At 41.0% G+C, this 19,056-nt stretch overlaps 1 protein-coding gene across 1 annotated transcript in view; it reads left to right on the top strand.

Annotated features, from left to right (window-relative positions):
- GFPT1 (glutamine--fructose-6-phosphate transaminase 1) overlaps positions 1–18,166 on the top strand; it is a 37,323-nt gene extending 19,157 nt beyond the window's left edge. The window contains 12 exon segments of the mRNA XM_030036087.1: positions 3,329–3,434; positions 4,709–4,872; positions 5,465–5,560; positions 5,862–5,959; positions 7,116–7,236; positions 9,210–9,367; positions 11,300–11,414; positions 11,709–11,836; positions 12,557–12,574; positions 12,576–12,725; positions 13,046–13,207; positions 13,845–18,166. Coding sequence (XP_029891947.1) covers positions 3,329–3,434; positions 4,709–4,872; positions 5,465–5,560; positions 5,862–5,959; positions 7,116–7,236; positions 9,210–9,367; positions 11,300–11,414; positions 11,709–11,836; positions 12,557–12,574; positions 12,576–12,725; positions 13,046–13,207; positions 13,845–13,889 — 1,361 coding nt within the window. The 3' untranslated portion in view covers positions 13,890–18,166.
- Positions 18,167–19,056: the final 890 nt, after the last annotated feature.

The following is a 19,056-nucleotide window of genomic DNA, read 5'->3' as shown; positions in this document are numbered from 1 at the left end:
AACGTAATTTTTCAAAAGCAGAATGCTGTTAGCCTTTGTGTGGTAATCTATATTTATGTTGTCTGTCCATCTTTCTCTCACACCTGTGTTTTACCACCGTAGACACATAGTTGCACCCTTGAAAATGAAAAGTGGTTAAGAATTATCCCGTAATTTAGCATTGTCAGAGGAGTCTGAACCCATTCAGTTACTGGGCACTGGACTAGTTCTCTAAGCACTGCAGTGATCAAAAGGACTTACTGTCACAGTATGTCATACTACTTCCTAATGGTGTTGCTAACAATAGCTTGCTGCAATGTAACGTGAAGAATCAGTCCCAGTAAGTTTTGTCTGTGTTTACTCTTGGTTGATGTTGGGTAATTAGCAGTAATCCTGAATGTATGTATGTGATGCTCTCCCCCCCCCCCCCCCCCCCCCCCCCCCCCGATTATCTGAAGTTTGGTTTGTTTTTTTTTTTTCCCAATTACACTTTCAGCTGTACAATCTATGGATCATTCTTTTGATGGAATATCCATAAAAATGGAGGAAGGTGCCTACCAGTGAAAATCTAATACTTGAAATTTCAGACAAATCCTCCAGTTCCTTAGGAAAGGAATCATGAATAAGACAAATACGTGTTGTCTCTTTAATATGTGGTTATTGCTTTCTGTGTAGTGTAGTGAAACAAGTGGGATAATCAGAATTCCTTCTTGGTAGAAACACCATGAGCAACACACAGAAAAATCCACCCATCAGTGCACCCATCCCATTTCAAATATTCTGACATAATGCTCAGTGTATCTGCAAAATTGATGACTTAGTGCAGGTTGTGGAGAGTGCTCCCTGCAGCTCTGATTACAGAAGGAAACAGTAAATTACCTTAAAAAAACCAAAACAAAACAAGAGTGAAACCCTGTTAGGAGGTTGCTAATAATCCTAATGCAAGCATTCTCCAAAATTCCTTCTGGAGTTCAGATTGTCAAAGAGCTACATCCTCCCTCCTGATCATAGTGTGAATCTGAATTGCAGCTTCTGGTAGAAGCAGTAAGGTTGACCCTGAGGCTGGAACTTAACTTCCCTTTGCTCGTTTATCAGGGTAAACCATTTTTAATTCACATTAAGTACTTAATTTTTTTGAAGGCTAACCCATCACATGTGATGAACTAAGTTCACATCTGAAGCAGGAGAGCACTTTTCTCTAAGAGGAAAGGATCTGATTCTGAGCTACTGTAAAATAAATGTGATTCCACCCTCAGCAGACAGTGGCCTCGGGCACTGACAGCTCAGTGGGTGAAATCGGTGCTGCTGGAGGAGAAACAAACCTCAGTTTGTCAAAAGGTGAACTATGTTTGTTCTCTGTCAGGAGCTGGTTTACCTGAATCCACACATTAGGTGAGGTTTTGCTTTTTTTACCAAATGTTTCTCTCAAGTCATTGTAAAGTGTTTAGAGTATAATTTTGAAGTCGGGTTAACCTTAATTCCTTAAAGGTTAACCTTTAAGAACCAAAGTCCCTCAGCTGTCAGAGGCACTAGGGCTTTTCTGAAAAACTGACAGCCCCCCACCCATTTTACTGTACCTGTGTTAATTCTCTGTGGTGTCTCCATTCTTTGATTTAGAAGGGAAGAGATTAAAAGATTACTTCTGTGTTGCTTCTAAATTCTAGTTAATGGGAGGTGGGTGCTGTAGAGCAAGAATCCAGGTTTTTTATAGATAAATGGACAATCTATGGGCAAATCCATAGATAACGTAACAGCCATCGTTGGCTGATAATACTCACAGTAACTTTCCAACCACTCCTTGGTAAGATATACGTACAGTGCAAGTGTGTGTGCATAATAAGACCACGTTCTGGTTATAAGCTCAGTGTAGAATCTGTACCACAGGAAAGCAATGCAACATAATAAAGTCAATGCAGGGAAGTGTTCTATTTTGAGAAACAAAATTTGCATGTTTTGATCAAGTATGGGTGTTTCTGTTGGAGAACGGCCACTAACACCTTTGCTCTGTCCTTTCTGAAAAACAAATCAGTCTGTCCTGTCTCAACAACAAAGGAGTTGTTTTCCTCATTTACTGACTTAACTGAAGCAGAGGGCTCTAAATTGTTGCCTGAGTGGAACCTTCTTACTGAGTATCAACATGAAAGCAGTATTTTTTCTTTATGTTTTCATCTGCAGAAGTATAAATCTAAACATCATGAGCTCTACTTAAATCACTGAATCAGATCAGTATCCAGTAGGTGAAACAACATTAGAGCTTATGGAATAAATATTTAAGAGTAACTTCAATGTTGTTATTCTTCAGCAATAGTCACATTTTGCTAGATAAGCTGGTAAATCCTCCCCCACCCCTTACCATACTGTGCACAATGACTGGCAAATCATTTTGTTCGAGGTCAGTGCTGAGCAGTAGGTGTTTTGGTCCTCATCTGCATTCCTGATGTGCTTCGCAACTGAGAAGTATTTTCTACAGTTAAAGAGGAGGCGGAGGATTAGAGAGTATTGGGAATTGCCAGAGTACCTCCGAAAGGATCCCTGGTGAAACACTGAACTTTTTTAAAGGCTTAGTACAAGTTTTTCAGAAGTTGACTCTTAGTTCTATGTCCTTTAGTACACCTAGATACTTCCCTGGCAATAGCGTAAGACTTGCAGCAGTTTACCAGCTGTACAATTTTTGGATCAGAATGAGGTAGTTGTATTTGATAGCTCAGGAACAACGTTGAGTACTTAATCATGGATTTCCTGCCCTGTGCCTGAACACATGAGCTCAGCCAGACAAAAATAGGTTTGGGTTACATCTGCCAGTGCTCAGTGGAACAGTGTGGTTGCGCAGGTGGCAGCTCTGAAAGAATTTCCCCAGTGCTGATAATAACTGACAAAGAAAGAGCAATCCTGCTTGATATCTCTAAGCCTCAGGAAAGTTAGTGAAACAGGAGCATGGGAGAAACTTAAAATGGTAAACAGGGCAGATTCAACTGGGAAAATGTGGGTAAATGTGACTGCTCATAAAGCAGCTTGAATTCGCTTCTCCTAGTGGAGCCACACATAGATTTTCATTTGAATTTTTACTGGTATTTTCCTCTAAACTTAAAACTGCGCTACATTACGCTTGCGGACTTAATTTGAAAGCACGTAAAAAACCTTGCAAGCAAACTGAGACAGGGCACAAAAATACGGGTGCTAGTATGCCGCCCTCTTCCATTGTTGCTGCTCAATTTACTGTGACCACCGTCAGTGATGAAAATAGTGCTTCATGTTGGTACTGTGTCTTGGGACTTCTGGTGGAGACTGACATTGCAGCTGCGTTCCAGATTTGTCAGTATGTGCGGTACCTAATCCTCGTGTCTTCCAGGTAAAGACAAGAAGGGAAGTTGCAACCTGTCTCGTGTTGACAGTACCACCTGCCTTTTCCCCGTTGAGGAGAAAGCTGTGGAGTACTACTTTGCTTCTGACGCTAGGTAATGTTTTTCAGTATCTTCTAGTGTATATAAAAATACACTGTTTAAAGCTGAGACCTTGAACAAGAGGTGGGGAGGCTGTGGTTTCTTTATGAATAAAGTAAATTATGTCTATGTGGCCATTACTTTACAAACATTAACTAGTTACCATATGTAGCTCTGAAAGAGAGGGAGGTGGATTAGGTGAGAGTTCCTGTTAAAGAAATGAACACTTGCTTTGGAATAGCGGTGTTATCCTTCTTCAAGCACATCTGTTGATAAGATTTCTGAGGTGAGTGGTAGAAAACCTGAGAGAGTACTGACCTAAATTAACAGGACAGATGCTAATTATCAGGAGGATTGTGTTGATTCTCCAGGGATCTCTGCACACGTGCAATTCCGTTATCATCAAAGGTGGCTTACTGTAATCCCAGTGGAGGGAGGAAAGACTAACTTGACAGCAGCCTTACCAGAGCTATTGGTTTTCTCTGTATTAGGGAAATGAATGCTTGTTCCAGAAACATAAAAAAACTGCTACGGTTGACTTCTGCAGCTCTTCTCATCAGAGCATTTTGGAGAGTCTTAGGACACCCCGATATGTTCTGATTTTAGAGAGCTTTTCAGTGAGTTGCCCAAGGTCAGAACAAAAGCTACTAAAATAGGGAGCTGATGTATTTCAGTACAGCTTGCCTTGTTCAACTAAGAGAGAGTACAGACTAAAAACCTGGCCAAAGATTTTAAACCCCACTGGTAATTCTGATACTGACATTCCCCAAGTAAACTGCAGGCAGGGAAGGTATTCAATAGTACCTAATTCTTGGAGTGCTTCTAAACAGATCTCAGAGTACTTTAACAGGTGGCCAGGCTGTCCCCAGTTTTACAGATGGGGAAAATGAGATGCAGGGAGGGGCAGTGGCTTATCGCTGGAAAAACCAAGAAAGGAATCTGCACCTGTAGTTGAGCACCCTGTGTGCTAGGGCAAATTACTGTCTTCCTGACTTTCACTCTCTAGCTCCTAATGGTTAGAACACATTGCTGCACATGCAGCTTTGAGGAATTCATAGTTTCTTCTTAAAGCAGGCACTGAAATTAATAATGAGGTAGGTGGAAAAAATCCAGTTATATTGGCAGTGTGGAAATGTACTTTACAGTGCTCCTCTTATTTTAAAAGAAATTCCAATGAAATGAGTAACTTTCTTGAATCAAAAGCTGTATGTCGGATTATAAACAGGGCTCTTGCCCTCATCTTCCTCTGAAGAATAACGTCTTATGGCAAATGGTGTATTCTTTTATAGTGCTGTCATTGAGCATACCAACAGAGTGATTTTCCTTGAAGATGATGATGTAGCAGCTGTGGTTGATGGCCGTCTTTCCATCCACCGGATTAAACGCACAGCAGGCGATCACCCCGGACGTGCTGTCCAAACTCTGCAGATGGAGCTTCAGCAAATTATGAAGGGTAAAATCTTCTGAATGTCACCTGTGTAGATGCACGGGTCCTCCCCGGACTCACAGAATAAGTCAGGTTGAAAAAGACCTCTGGAGATCATCTAGTCCCATCCCCATGTTAAGAGCAGGGCCGAGTAGATCAGAGTGTTAACGGGCCTTGTTTAGTTGAGTTTGGAGTATCTCCAAGGCCAGAAATCCCACAGCCTGTCTGAGCACCTGTTTCAGTGCTTTACTGCCCTCATGGTGAAAAAAGTCCTTACATCTATCTAATGGGACTTTCCCTCTAGCTGCTAACACCATAATGAGGAGAACTGTGGGGCTGAGGATTTTGCCTCCTGCTTGGGGGCATCTGTTTTGCCCAAGATTGATCCCTAGCAGGCTTGCTATTCCAGATCTGACCTTTCCTTGACACGTTCTAGTAACTTGAATGGAGCTCACATGATGAGCTGATGCTTTGGCAGAAAAAGAATAATTTCTGACTGGTAACTGGCCTGTTAGTGACTCTGGTCCAAGCTTTTCCCTATATACATAGGAAAAATGTAAATTACCAGGAGGTAATTTAAAGTGTTCTCATTTTTTTTGTTTATTCCTTTCTTTTGTAGGTAACTTCAGCTCATTCATGCAGAAGGAAATTTTTGAGCAGCCAGAATCTGTCGTTAATACGATGAGAGGAAGGGTCAACTTTGATGACTACACTGGTAATTGAGATTAAGCCTCCTTTATTTTTGACAGCTCAATATCTAGTAGTTATTCACAGTAGTTATAGAGGAGGAAGTAGGTGATGACATGGGAGATTAAAACATGCTGCTGTAAGACGATGTGTGTGTCTCACAGGGAGTGCTTCCAAAATTACATGCGCTGGTGGCAAGATTACTTTTTGTGATTTTTTGTTTTTGCAAAGTGGTTGATGGAGACTGTAACATGTGTGCTAGCACCAGTAGTCTTGAGAATTTCTGCTACCTGGCCAGCCTAATTTTTTTCTCTGAATCTTGCTTACAGTAAATCTTGGTGGGTTGAAGGATCACATTAAGGAGATTCAGAGGTGTCGTCGTTTAATCCTTATTGCTTGTGGGACAAGTTACCATGCTGGAGTTGCGGTAAGTGGTCAGTCTTGGTCTGTTTGCGAACTGTAGCTTGAACTGAACAGTGGGCACAGTACTGCGTGTGTCAAGCAGGTTAAGGATTGATTTAAGGTTAAGATTGAGCAAGTGCACACTGATGAATGAAGACCCTTCTGACAGCTGCGTACACCAGACTTTCAATTCACCAGCAACAGCAGTAGGAAATAAAAACTGAAGAACTTGAATACTTAGGAAAATGTTGCCTGTGACTGTCATTGCTACGGAAGGCTTTAAAAAACAAAACCTGCTCTGTCATAAAGGACAGTTGGCAGGGGAAGAGACAACGCAAGAGCAGAATGCAAATGCTGCAGCAAGGTAGGGACTGCCGTGAGCCAGACAGGATTTCCTCCTTTGCTATGTACGCAGACAGCGATGGCACCTGCTTAGAGACATCTCTTGCTTGCCCAGTACAGTGAAGAGGTTTCACTTTGTTCCTTACGGAAGTATCAGCTGTGTGTACAGCCAGTGTGTGATTTTGTTTCATCAAGGCCTGACGTAATCGTCGGTTAAAAAGCGATGGCTGTAGATGAAGCCTTTCTAGATGGTAGCTTGGCAGCCCATAATGTTGCAATTAAAAGTACTCCGCAACTTCACAGTGGAATCCTTTAGCTTCTCTCAGAAATGCTGCAAAACACAGCTATGTTCACTGATTTACAAGGACCAGAAAAGAAAATTTTTGTCCATCTTGGCCAGCTCTGTAAAATAATGTTAACAGTAATCCATTGACTAGCCAAAACAAGTTTCTGGCTTGGCCTGGATACAGGTGGTGTTTTCTGAGTTCTTCAGTAATACAAGTTACGGTATGATAGGAGGACACCCTGTATTATATAATATCTATGTAGTATTATGTAATAAGTGAGACTTATTTAAGAACAATCTGTGTGTGAGGGAGGAGTTGGCCTCAGGCTTTTTGTGGTGCCAAAAGCAGGGTCGCTTCTCACAGGGGTAGTTGTGTGACTTGAGAGTGGGTATACTGAGTAATTAAAATATAATCCAGCAGTAATTTTCAAATGGTATTTTGATAGTAATATTTTCCAGTGTATGGCAGTTGGAAGGTTTTTTTCGTACTCCAAACACTGGGGTTTTTAAACATGATGTAACATGTTAACTTTCTGACATCTGCTGTTACCAGACCCGTCAGGTTCTGGAAGAACTGACTGAATTACCGGTTATGGTTGAACTAGCCAGTGACTTCTTGGACAGAAACACCCCTGTCTTCAGAGATGATGTTTGCTTTTTCCTCAGCCAGTCAGGTATGGTCTCGCTTTACCACCCACTCACTCCCTTCTTTCCTGTAAATGTTAGCTTGGGAGGAAAAAGGCAGCAGGGCCAAATTTTTGTGCCTGCCTGTAGGATTGCATGTGGTACGCGTGAGAGAAGAAATTGGCATACGCATACTAGAAATGGGGAAAAAATAGAGTGGCTCTCCTCCTGTCCATCTGCGTGCTGGGGCAGGATTTTGTTCAGCTGAGTCTTACATATGGTAACAGTAGTTTTGTTTCCTTTCTCTGTGAGGAAATACTCCATCAATCAACAGACTAAAAAAACGCTACTGAGCTCTGGGTAAAGGCAACTCGATAGTTTCTTTTGAATAGTTTTAGGTCTCTAGTTAAAGCACTACCAAATACTGAGCTCTACGGTAGATTGGATCTATAAAAGAATTGAAACTATTACACACAAGTATCAAAAAATATAACAATCTGGGAATGGAATACCAGATAAAAGACACACTTAAGCATAAAAAAAAAAAAAAAAAAAAAAAAAAAGCAGTGATGTATATCGCATTCATATTATTTTCAAGGACAACTGCAGTGCGAAACTACAGTATTTTTTTTCCTCTTAGTTGCATTTACCACTGTAGGTTTTTGTAATTTATCTTCAGCTTTGATACCAAAACTACTCATTACTTTTTCTCCATAGGTTAAAATACTCTTTTGGTAGCAATTTTTTCTTCTCAGTATCAAGTAATTCAGAATATCCTCTCTTTGTAGGGGGCTCATGTTCAGATTTTCCCTGGGTTTTCTGAATACACATGCAGATGCTGCTTCTTCCCCTTAGAAACTTTCCTGCCCCAATCTAACAGGGAATATGACTGAGGACACACTAGGGGATGCATCTTTCCCCTGAAATGTTGGATGTGGCAAGCTAACAAAGATTTCCCTGGAACCTGAGCTTGGTTATCAGGCAATACAAAACCAAAGTAAATACTGAGCTCAAATAACCCCAGTTCCCCCCACCCATAAATCTGTTTTTCCAGCCTTAGATTCCCACCCTATACAACTTGCCTTAAGCAGTGCAGTATGCAGAGCAGTTTTTATGCATTGGTGTACTGAAGGAGAGGTGTACCGAACTAACCTTGGGAGTTTTTGTACTCTCTTGTCACCTTACACGTGCAGGAGTACTCAAAAGAGGTGTGTCCTTTTAGGACAAAAGCAAACTGGTAACACTAGATGGAATACACAGTAGCTTCTATTTCTAGTCCCATCTCTGCAGATCAGCTGGCAAGCAGCACTGCTGGGATCCTCAAGTGCAAGGTTTTCTCCCTGCCCCCCGCCACCATATTCATTTAAACCAACTTTTTCTGCTTCCTTTACATCTAGTGTTTTTTAACATTAAGTGAAGTCTGATCTAAGCCAGCTTGTGTTTGCATAGAGCAAACAACTTTGAACAGGGATAATTAGTTTTAGACATAACCTCTTCGATAACAGATTTTGCAAGCTCACGTGTTGTTGGTAAGCACCATCAGCCAAACAATTCCGTGAGTTTCGGTGGCAGTAAGGTGGTGGGAGGACTCCAAAGGCTAGCTGTAACTTAATGCCATTGCATCCACTGTATGCTTCAGCTGGGTTATGTCCAGATATCCCCAATACATGTTTTCCCCCCACCCTGCTCTGCCCCAGGTGAATTTTTATTAACCAGGAGAAGAAAGAAAGTTGTTGGTGTTAAAGACGACACACTTGAACTGCCTTTTTTTAAACCATAGCAGAATACTGACTTTGCCTCACACCAAATACTGTTGTTAGGTTTTGTGTTTTCTGGATTTCACAGTCTTCGTTCTAGGGTTAAACCACAGCATGCCAGGGATGGAATAACTACTAACTCCTTTGACTTGCAGGCAAATACAAACCTCTTGAGATTCTATTTGGGAAATCGCTGCAATTCTACATCTGCAGCGACAGCAGTAACTGATACTGAACTGCAGCATTGTCAATACCTGTTTTTTCAGGTGAGACGGCAGATACTTTGATGGGTCTTCGGTACTGCAAAGAGAGAGGAGCCTTAACCGTAGGAATAACTAACACAGTTGGCAGCTCTATATCACGAGAGACAGATTGTGGAGTCCATATCAATGCAGGACCAGAGATTGGGGTTGCCAGTACCAAGGTAAGTCATAAATTTATAGACCTCACTGATGATGATGATTATTGTTACTGAAATTCCTCCTGAAGGTGTTGGCTATATCATGGGTCCTCTGTTAAATGCTTTCCTGTTCCCTTTTTACCAGTTGCTATTGACAATTGTGTAGTTAATGACCATGTGCCCAGCAACACTCTTCATTTTCTTTTTCTGGTATTGTGCAAAGGGCTTTTTTTTTTCTCTTTTTTTTTGTAAACAAAATATTATTAAGGAAGCAATATTAGACATTGAAAGCAAAGGGGTCTCAGAGGAAAGAACTCCGCAAGAGACAAGAATTCTCTCCTCTTTGCCTTCATTTGTCTTGAGGGGCAGACTCAGCTGAAACTAAGGTCTAAAGATAAAATTCAAAGACAAGATTATGGAAACTTTGACCACATGTAACTGCCCTTAATGGACTGCTTTACTAAAGAAAGTGTGATATTAAAACTATACTTTCAGCAAGTGGGGGAATGGTCTTTTACAGAAAACCAGTATTTATGCCCACCTAACAGAATTATTCGTGGCTGATGCATCTGGCTACGTGTGATACAGTATAAAATGACTTGCTTTGCTGCACTTCATTTTGATGAAGTGCTTCTGCATGGTGAAATCTGCTTTGATTTAGTTATATTTAGAGGCGAGATGATGTCAATCTGTTACATAAATTCAGCCAAAAACCACATTTGAGTTTAATAGTTCACTGGGGAATTTGATCATGGAAAATTCATGAGTCTCTTACAAGAAACTCTTGAACGAGTTGTTTGTCCCTGGGTTGTTTTCACATAGCCAACATTACAGTTTGGAGATAACTGAAAATGGCATTTTCTCTCTGGTGATGTGGGGAGTTACCAAAGTTTTGCGTATATGAAATACAAACTTGAAAAGATTCTGCCCTAAGGTTGCCCAGAACTTCATTTTGAGAACATAATATAAAGAACCCAAGCATTGTTAGCACAACTGCTTAGTGCTCTCTACTTCCATAACCGTCAACTGCACCAAAACAAAGTAGATCACATTCCATATCAAACTCTGCTAGCCAGCATAACTGAAGCTTTTCTAGATTCCTTCAGACCTATATAAATCTCCTCCAGTATGACAACATGAAAGTTTGTTTGATCATTGTTTAGGGAGGGACAGAAATACTATGAACCTTAATCTTATTTCTAAGCAATTTCAATCCCAGGCTGGCACCACAGACCATTTCATAACGTTTGTCTTAAAAGGACTTCAGAGGCTAGACTTTGCAATAGCTGCTTGATACTGTGCCTCAAATGTTTTTGTGAATAGAATTGCCCTGACTTGAGCACTAATTTCACTTGCCTGTGCAGTTGTTCTTCTGCAAAGTCAGTGATAGAAGTCACTATGGTCTTTTAGACAATATGGAACCTTACCAAGGTGAAGAGTTCAGACTCTGTTCTTAAAGAAGGGGAGTGGGAAATCACTTACCTTTTCAGCTGCCTTTGTGTTCCTTGAATGTGGTCCAGAAAAATTTCAGCTAGCTGACCTGTTGTGATGGCCAGATGTTAGTGGTGCAGCTCCAGTTAACAGATCTGCATGTCTTCAGTGTTTTCAGCATTTACTTGCAGTAAAGAAGGACACAGGTATGGTCACAAAACAGGATTTAATAGTCGCCATGGAATCTTAGAAATATTCCATTTTGCTTGTTGTATCTTAATCTCTTGGAGTATAAGGAGATCGTGCCATTGTATGCCTCCATTTGAGATTTGCTCAAATGAGATTTGCCCTGTGAATTTCATGTTCATCTTTGCTACTTAATTGGAATGAAAGCTGCCATTCAGTATCATGTTACGAATAAAGTCAACAACTAGTCTAAGGATTTTATGTAGTAGGTGACAACCGTTTGGCTACTGTTGTAATGATGTGTTTTTTCTCTCTCTCCCTCTCTCCCCACCTTATTAGGCCTATACGAGCCAGTTTGTCTCTCTGGTGATGTTTGCTCTGATGATGTGTGACGACAGAATTTCTATGCAGGAAAGGCGCAAGGAAATCATGCGTGGTCTAAAGGGACTGCCAGGTAGGAAACTGCTGCATTTATTGCATCTCACCAAGCGAAACTCAATAGCACAGATGAACTTTGCTTTGAAAGACCGAGGGGATCAGATACATGCAACGTGGCTATTAGCAATAACTTTTGCAACCACATTCTCTCTAATGTCTTCAGACCACTAAATTGGACTATTAAAACATTGAGTCCCAATTTTTATGCAAGTTACTGCTATCTGTGTATATGAAGTATAAACAGTACGTATAGTTGGAGAGGCACAAGCATATAAGCACACATAACTTGAATTCTTCTCTTTCCTTCTAGACTTAATTAAAGAAGTGCTGAGTATGGATGATGAGATCCAGAAGCTAGCCACAGAGCTATACCATCAGAAGTCTGTTCTCATCATGGGACGTGGCTACCATTACGCTACATGTCTTGAGGGAGCTTTGGTAAGAGATTTCTTTATTTAAAGCTGGTTCAAACACACTTAGCTATGGACTTCAGATTTCTGCACAGGAAACGACACATGGCTACAAGTTGTTTTAAAAGCAGCTAACAGCTATGGTGTGTTGGCTGACGTACTGGCTCAAATAGCTAAAACTCACCCTAACACTGCTGAGACCGCCACTTAAAGATACCCAAGTCACAGGTTACAGTGGGTTGAAAGGGTGTATTTTCCACGTTCACACTGGGAATGCTTTACTGTGACAGACTGGGCACCCTAATAAATCAGTTCTTTGAACTGTTGGTGTGGCATTTCCATGAATGCTCAGCATCCAAAACTGAGCATGTACTTTCTAGAACCATATATTGCAGTTTTTACGTTTGAGGAGATTCCTGTTGTTGTAAGTGCTGTCACCCACTGACATGCAAACACATCCTCTTTGCGTTTGCCTGCCCAGTTCAAGACTGTGATGATAGATATGTTGGCTGATGGTAAATCATAAGGCCTGTGGTAGGTTTGGTGTTAGAACTGTAAGTGTTGATGGCCTGCAAGCAGCTCAGCCCAGATGCACTACTTTGATCTAGGTTTTCAGGCTGGCTTGTCAACATATTGGATCTGAGGAGAGCCAGAATGTGTTTTTACAAAGTTACAAATAAAGTGGAGGTGGTTAAGAAAAATTACAAGTTTGCCCAAAGCTCTACGGATGATTTTTTTCCCCATCTAGAAAATCAAAGAAATTACCCTACATGCACTCTGAAGGGATATTGGCAGGTGAGCTGAAGCACGGCCCTCTCGCGCTGGTGGACAAACTCATGCCTGTCATCATGATCATCATGAGAGACCATACATATGCCAAGTGCCAGAATGCTCTCCAGCAGGTCATTGCGCGGCAGGTAAGTACCTGCAAAAGTTCACAGTGCATCAGAAATGTTTGGGTTTAATACAAAAGCAGTTTACGGGGCACGCAAACTATTTGCTTTAGTGTTACTGCCTAAAACGTGAATTTAGTAGGTATTCTGGGCATCTCAAGAGCAGTTTTGCAGAAGCCAAGTGTAGTTTGTCTACCCCTTAAAATATGCTACAGGGATGCCTATAGGGGGTTAAGCTGTTTTGTTCTAGATTAAGTAAAAAGTTCTTGCCACTGGTGCTCTGAACAGAAGTGAGAAAAGAACCTTCCAGACCTGTTTTTCTTCAACATTTCCCTTTGTTGCAGGGGCGACCTGTTGTGATTTGTGATAAGGAAGACATTGAGACAATTAAGAACAATAAGAGAACAATCAAAGTTCCCCATTCAGTGGACTGTCTGCAGGGGATCCTGAGCGTTATCCCCCTTCAGCTTCTGGCTTTCCATCTTGCAGTTCTCAGAGGATACGATGTAAGTACAGTACTCCTTCCCTTCTGCACTCGTGTTTGCTATCTGCAGATCTGGAAAAGATGCTTTGGGGGATGTTGGAAGCCTGCGGGGATTGTCTGTATAATTGCTTGAGCTACTGGAATGACCAGGTTAAATGGTAAACCTGGCAATTACAGAAGCTTGTCGTGAACAAAACCTGAAGGCAGTCTAGTACACTTGGCTGAGTCTTGTGCAGTTTGAGTTTGGACATGTGTCTGTTTTCTGGTACGAGCGTACAGTTTCCGGAGGGCTGGTAGGAAGATAAAAGGAAGGTAACAATCCACAGAAGGATATGTGACAAATGGAGTCTGTTTGTGTTAGGTATTTGATCTTAATACAGACACTGGCCTCTACCTTTTATCACAGTGACCTTTTATCATTTGAGCACTGTAACAACATAGACTAAAGGGACTAACTCCTTAGTTCCTGACAGTGGAGTTGTAACAATTGAGGTTTATGGACTTTTTTTGCACAGATAGTCCTAAATTAACAAGAAAATATGTTCAATCGTTTTCAATTTTAAACGCAGAACAAACGTTCCACACATGACAAAGTTATACACAAACAAAGAAAGTGTGTAAATACTCACAAGCATGTTCTTTCTCCTCCCTCTCTGCAGGTTGATTTTCCAAGAAATCTGGCCAAGTCCGTAACAGTAGAGTGAAAGATCATCTGAATCATAGGGGCAAAGGGGAATTAAATGAAAGACTTTTTTTGGTACCAAAATAACTTGATTTTAAAGTCCCCTAGGTAAATCTTATTTTGGTAAATCACTGTTTGTGTATAAGATCACCGTAATTCCATTACATTAGTGATTGTCAAATTGATTCCACATGCTATGTCAATAGCTTTGGGTTTTTTTGAACAATAGACTTCCATGAAAGATGTTTAAATGGTTTTCTTTAAAGATTACTGAGTCTTCTAGGTAAGGGGCCCTCCACTTTAAGATAATGTCATTGTTTCTTATCCAGTGTGGCTCATTCCAATTGTTGATGAGAAACCATTGAATGAATTACCTGTCATGGTCTGAGGCAGCGAAGCAGGATACCAGAATATACAACTGGAACAAGAGCTGTTACTGGTCATGCTTGTGCAGATATTTTAACAGTGAACGAAACTGTAAACAAGCATCTGGGGTCAATTTCTGCCTCATGTACAAAAGGGAATTCAACTGACCTGTCACAACCTCCTAAATTTTAGGCACATGGTAAATGTTCTAGGTGAATAACGTTGCTTCAGAAGGATTTTATCTATGCCAAATACCTAGCAAGTGACAATCTTGTAGACTCGGTGGGCCACAACGCACTGTGTAACACCAGCATATACCTGTAGTTGTGCCCATGAAGACAGTGGAACTCACGCCTTCAAGTGTAAATGGAAGCAGTGGCTGACTCAGTACAGATGCTTACCAAAGTGAGGGAAAAGAGGAATATGAACAGTGCTCAGTTTGTGTTGGTGTTGTTGTTGCTGTTGGTTTGGGTTTTTTTAAACGAGTAGAAGTCTTCTGTGGTGAGGATTTTTCCCCTTGAACTGAGCACTGAGGCACTATAAACACATCTTAAGGAACCAGCTTTATGCAGGTCACTTACTAGTCTGAATGCGTAGAAGAATGTTTCTACCTTTTATCTCTCTGGCAGAGATGGCACTAAAGCTCCCTTCCTGAGGCTTACTACGTTAGCCAAAGTCCCTGGTTTATTTAGGAGCCGTTCGTATGTGACTTGTGTCAAATTCAGCTGGTTTAAAATTGGAGGGGATAAAAAAAGGCTTAATAGACACGACAGAAATACATACCTTGGTAATAGTTTTATAACAAGCTTGCAGAGAATCAGAAATTACACAGAAAATACGCCTTCAAGACTTAACACTGACTTCCTCAAAGTCATTAAAGGGCAGTTAGCTATGTATTTCCAAATGCAAAAAGGTGAATTTCCTACCAGCTTGATGGGTTTTAAATTAGCTTTACACACACACCATAAAAAGAAAAACCCGCTACAAGGCGTAACGCAATGCTTGCCAAGTGCTGGCAAATATTCCAGGTCACTTACTGCCCTCAAAGAATTGCTTTAGCAAATGCAGTGCTTGGGCACTGTCCACTGCCCTTTAAAACCTAGTTCTCCTTGCACAGGATGACTATTGCTAAGCAGCGGCAATCCAGGCTGACTCGTACAATGGAAGATGACTGCTCAAACCGAGGTGTTTCCAAAGGCTATGTCTGTAGCAATTCTACTTTATATAAAGCCGCAGTAACTATTTAACTTCAATTCACTATCAGCTCAAGGCTTAGTTTTATTATGAGAAGGAAATGCTGCCTGCTTGGAAACAGCTTCTCAAAACCAATATATGTACATTTATTAATACATAGTATTCAGACTATTAATTTAGGAACACATTGTGCTGCCAGTGTCTGTTTAAGAACAAAGTAGTAAATACTGCATTTTATTTATACAGCATTTGCTTATGAGGCACTAACTCATAACAGTTATGTGCCTCTGCCTAAACATGACCAGTAGACTTCCCTGCTTCATTTGAAGATGATACTTGTCCTTAAGGAAAAAACAACGCGTGTTCAATGCACAATTTGAAGACAGTTTCTTTTCCTCTTCCTCCCACTCAGCTTGCTTAAGAGAAGAGAAACTGAGCAAACCTTTCACATGGAGGGCTTGAACCAAGGCAGGGTTCCCCCCGTGTCCCGCCCCCCCCAGCACAACAACATAAGGACTTGCAGTATCACATCCTGTGTTCTCCTTAGCATGGGATCTCATGTGAAAGAACCCTGCCAGAGAATTATTTTAAGATCTTTTTCTCCTATTCCGCTCAGAAGCAGCACGCATTGCTTTTATCTAGCCTTGTACAGATGATTGTCCGCTAGCTTACTGAGTCTCCTAGCAAACACGATGGTAGACATCCTTCTTAAAATACAAGTTGCTATTCAGTAAAAGTTCGATAATGCAGGCTGTTAAATATTTATGAAAGTAAGTTTGTATACAAAGAGGACCAAAGAACAGGAGTCTAAGTTAGAAATGTAAGTCTGACACTCTAATGTTGGGTGTAACTGTACAGATATTGCTGAGCTATTTGGTTTTATGCTGTGATAGACGAATACGTGTTCTTTGTGATTTAAGGCATTAAAACTCATGACAGATTCTTCATTGTCAGAAGTAAAGGTAGTATTCACCCCCTGCATTCTGCAAGTTGCCAGCAAACTGCCTGAAGTGTACAAAACTCTGCCTGCCAAAACAGAGGTTTAGTCGCTACTTGCAACTAGGCTGTCGGATGTTGTAATGCTTAATATCAAAGAATGCTGTGGAGCACACTTGCTATGAAGAATTTCTCTGATGAGCATGGTAGGGAATCTGTTAAGCATCTCATTATTGTTAATTGCCATGCCTGTGTGAAGTGAGAATGTATAAAGGACTCTTCTTAGCTTTCCTTACCTCATTTTGTCTAGATGTGTTGCATTTTGATGAACAGATGATGTTTCTCTTTTCCTTAGAAAACTTTTAGAATGTCTTGTGATATTTATTAACAGCCAGTCAGTCTTCTGCTCTCCAAAATGAATGTTTTGCTTACTGAGCCAGTAAAATTCCCTCCTTCCTAATTGAGGTGTTTAAAAATTCAGTAGCCCTGTCACTAAAATTGAGCCACAGGTAAATGCAGATAAAGGCCTTTGCCATTTGGAATAGCAGCTTCCTAATACTGCGTACTTTTGTCAGAATTTATTTTGGTTTCAGTAATGTTTTCCTCATCTATGTCTACAGAGGCTTAAAGGGAAGCGCACGCCCATAGGTCTTAGGGTTTTTTAATGACCAAAGACCGGAGAACTTCAGGCTCAGCACATGTTTCTGCCCAACAGAACTCAGACAAATTCCACACCGCTATAAGGTTATTCCACACACAATAGGAAGTCAAGTTGTACTTGGAATATACTTCTGTCAGAAAGGTTTTCCCTCCTAGCTCTACTGAAGAAAGGCTATAGACAGTTCATTCCTGAATTTGTCAGATGAGTAAGTACTGTCTGCGTGCATATTCTTATAAAGAGCCCAAACCAGTATTTGGGTAGCCGTGTCCGCGCATAAGGTGCAACAATGACACGGCAGATGCCATCTCCTTTTTAGCGTGGTCTTACTGACTGGAAGGTAACTGCGTACCATTGATGTGGGGACGCCCTTCGAGCCAGAAAGCTACCTTGACACCCGTATTTGTGAAGTCTCAACCCCTCTGTACTGAAAGAGCTGAAGGCTTCACACAGACCATTTCCAAGTCAAGTGGGAGAGAGCTCATAGACATGACAGGACAGGTAATCATGCTCAGTTAGGAGCCTTAAGACTAGCCTAGACACGCTAGGTTTGGTTAAGCTGCAGATTGAAACGTGTAAAGGCATAAAGAAGACCAACGCATTAGTGCAAAATTAGGCTTTTCTCCTCTCTAGCCGTCACTAGTAGTCCTTGACGTCACAAGTAGGTGGCTGGCAGCAGCATGTCGGATGGAGGGAGGGACTGAAGTTCAGCACTTGAAGTAGCATGTCAGTGTTTAGCTGTGGCTAATTTTAGATCCTACCTGAATGTACCAAACTTGCCTCAAAGCATGGAGTCCCTCCTCTACATCAGAAACAGGAAGAAGAAGAAACAAAGAAGTATTTGGTTTGAATAAAAGGAAAGAAAACTATTTTATTTGCCTTCAATTCAGTTTATGTAAATAGACATTTGAAGTGGCAAATACCACCATTTCTTCCCTTCTAGATCTATTTGCCTCTGCTTGTACATATCCAGCTGGCTTGGTTTGTGGGGACCAGTCTGTATCTTGTTTCCTGTTGTGTGCTGTACGCAGAAGATGTCTTACTTCTGTCTGTAGTGTTTTATAATTTGGGTTTTGTCTTTTTGCTTATTTTTTTGTATCTCACCCTTTGAATAAAATCAAGTGCCCTACATTAAACAAACGGAATTACTGGTCTTCAGTTAAATCCATTTAAGAATAGGTAACCCCTATGAAAGTTAAGGGCAATACGTACAAAGCAGAAAAACACAGGGCTTAACTCGCCTCTCTCCTAACCGGCCAGGCTTTTTTTTATGTCTGAGATGATAGAATATATTCTAACTGCCCTTTCCTAACCACGATCTTGCTGTGAACAAAGAAGAAAGCCCATAAAATACCCCTAAGGCAGAACAGTCAGTATTACCTTCTGTACCTTAATTTTCATTTAACTACTCCTTTTCTATCACAGTCAGCGTCGCCCATACACAACCCATGCTTAGTGAATATTAGTTACACTTTCTTTTTTAAGAAACCCGTTTGGGTAACGTACAGACAGGCTGTTTTGCAAAGCCAGCAGTGGAGGACTACGACACAGATACTGAGATAGTACAATTAAGTGCACATTCTTGTAAAACAACAGCTGGGGGCTTAAGAGATTGTTCATGTCTAAAAAATGCCTGGATAACTCTAGAAGCAAAACCCACAATGACAAAAGACTGTCTGAAATTCCACCCCTCCTCCAGTCAGAGCCATTCATGGATTAATTTCCTCAGGGACCTTCACCTCTCCAGGGGAAGCACATCAAACACGATCATTTATTTTCCTAGATAACATGAGCAGCTTGGAGCTGCTGTTCTGACAAATACCTCTCCTATACAAGTACCACTATTTAATACCAAAGTATTAAAAGGCTACTTTTAAGGCTTATTGCCTTGAAACAATGCACATATGTCCTTAGTATCACAATAAAAGTCGGTGCCTATGCAGATGTTGGGAGCAAGACTGTCCACTTTTGCTTGCTCTGATCTGCAAAAATAAACAGCAGATTTAGCTTGTATTACAGTGATAAACAAAAACAG

This window comes from Aquila chrysaetos, chromosome 13 (genome assembly GCF_900496995.4).
Source record: "Aquila chrysaetos chrysaetos chromosome 13, bAquChr1.4, whole genome shotgun sequence".
NCBI classification, from domain to species: Eukaryota; Metazoa; Chordata; class Aves; order Accipitriformes; family Accipitridae; genus Aquila; species Aquila chrysaetos.
The sequence above is the reverse complement of the archived record's forward strand: the minus strand, read 5'-3'. Positions and strand labels throughout refer to the sequence as shown.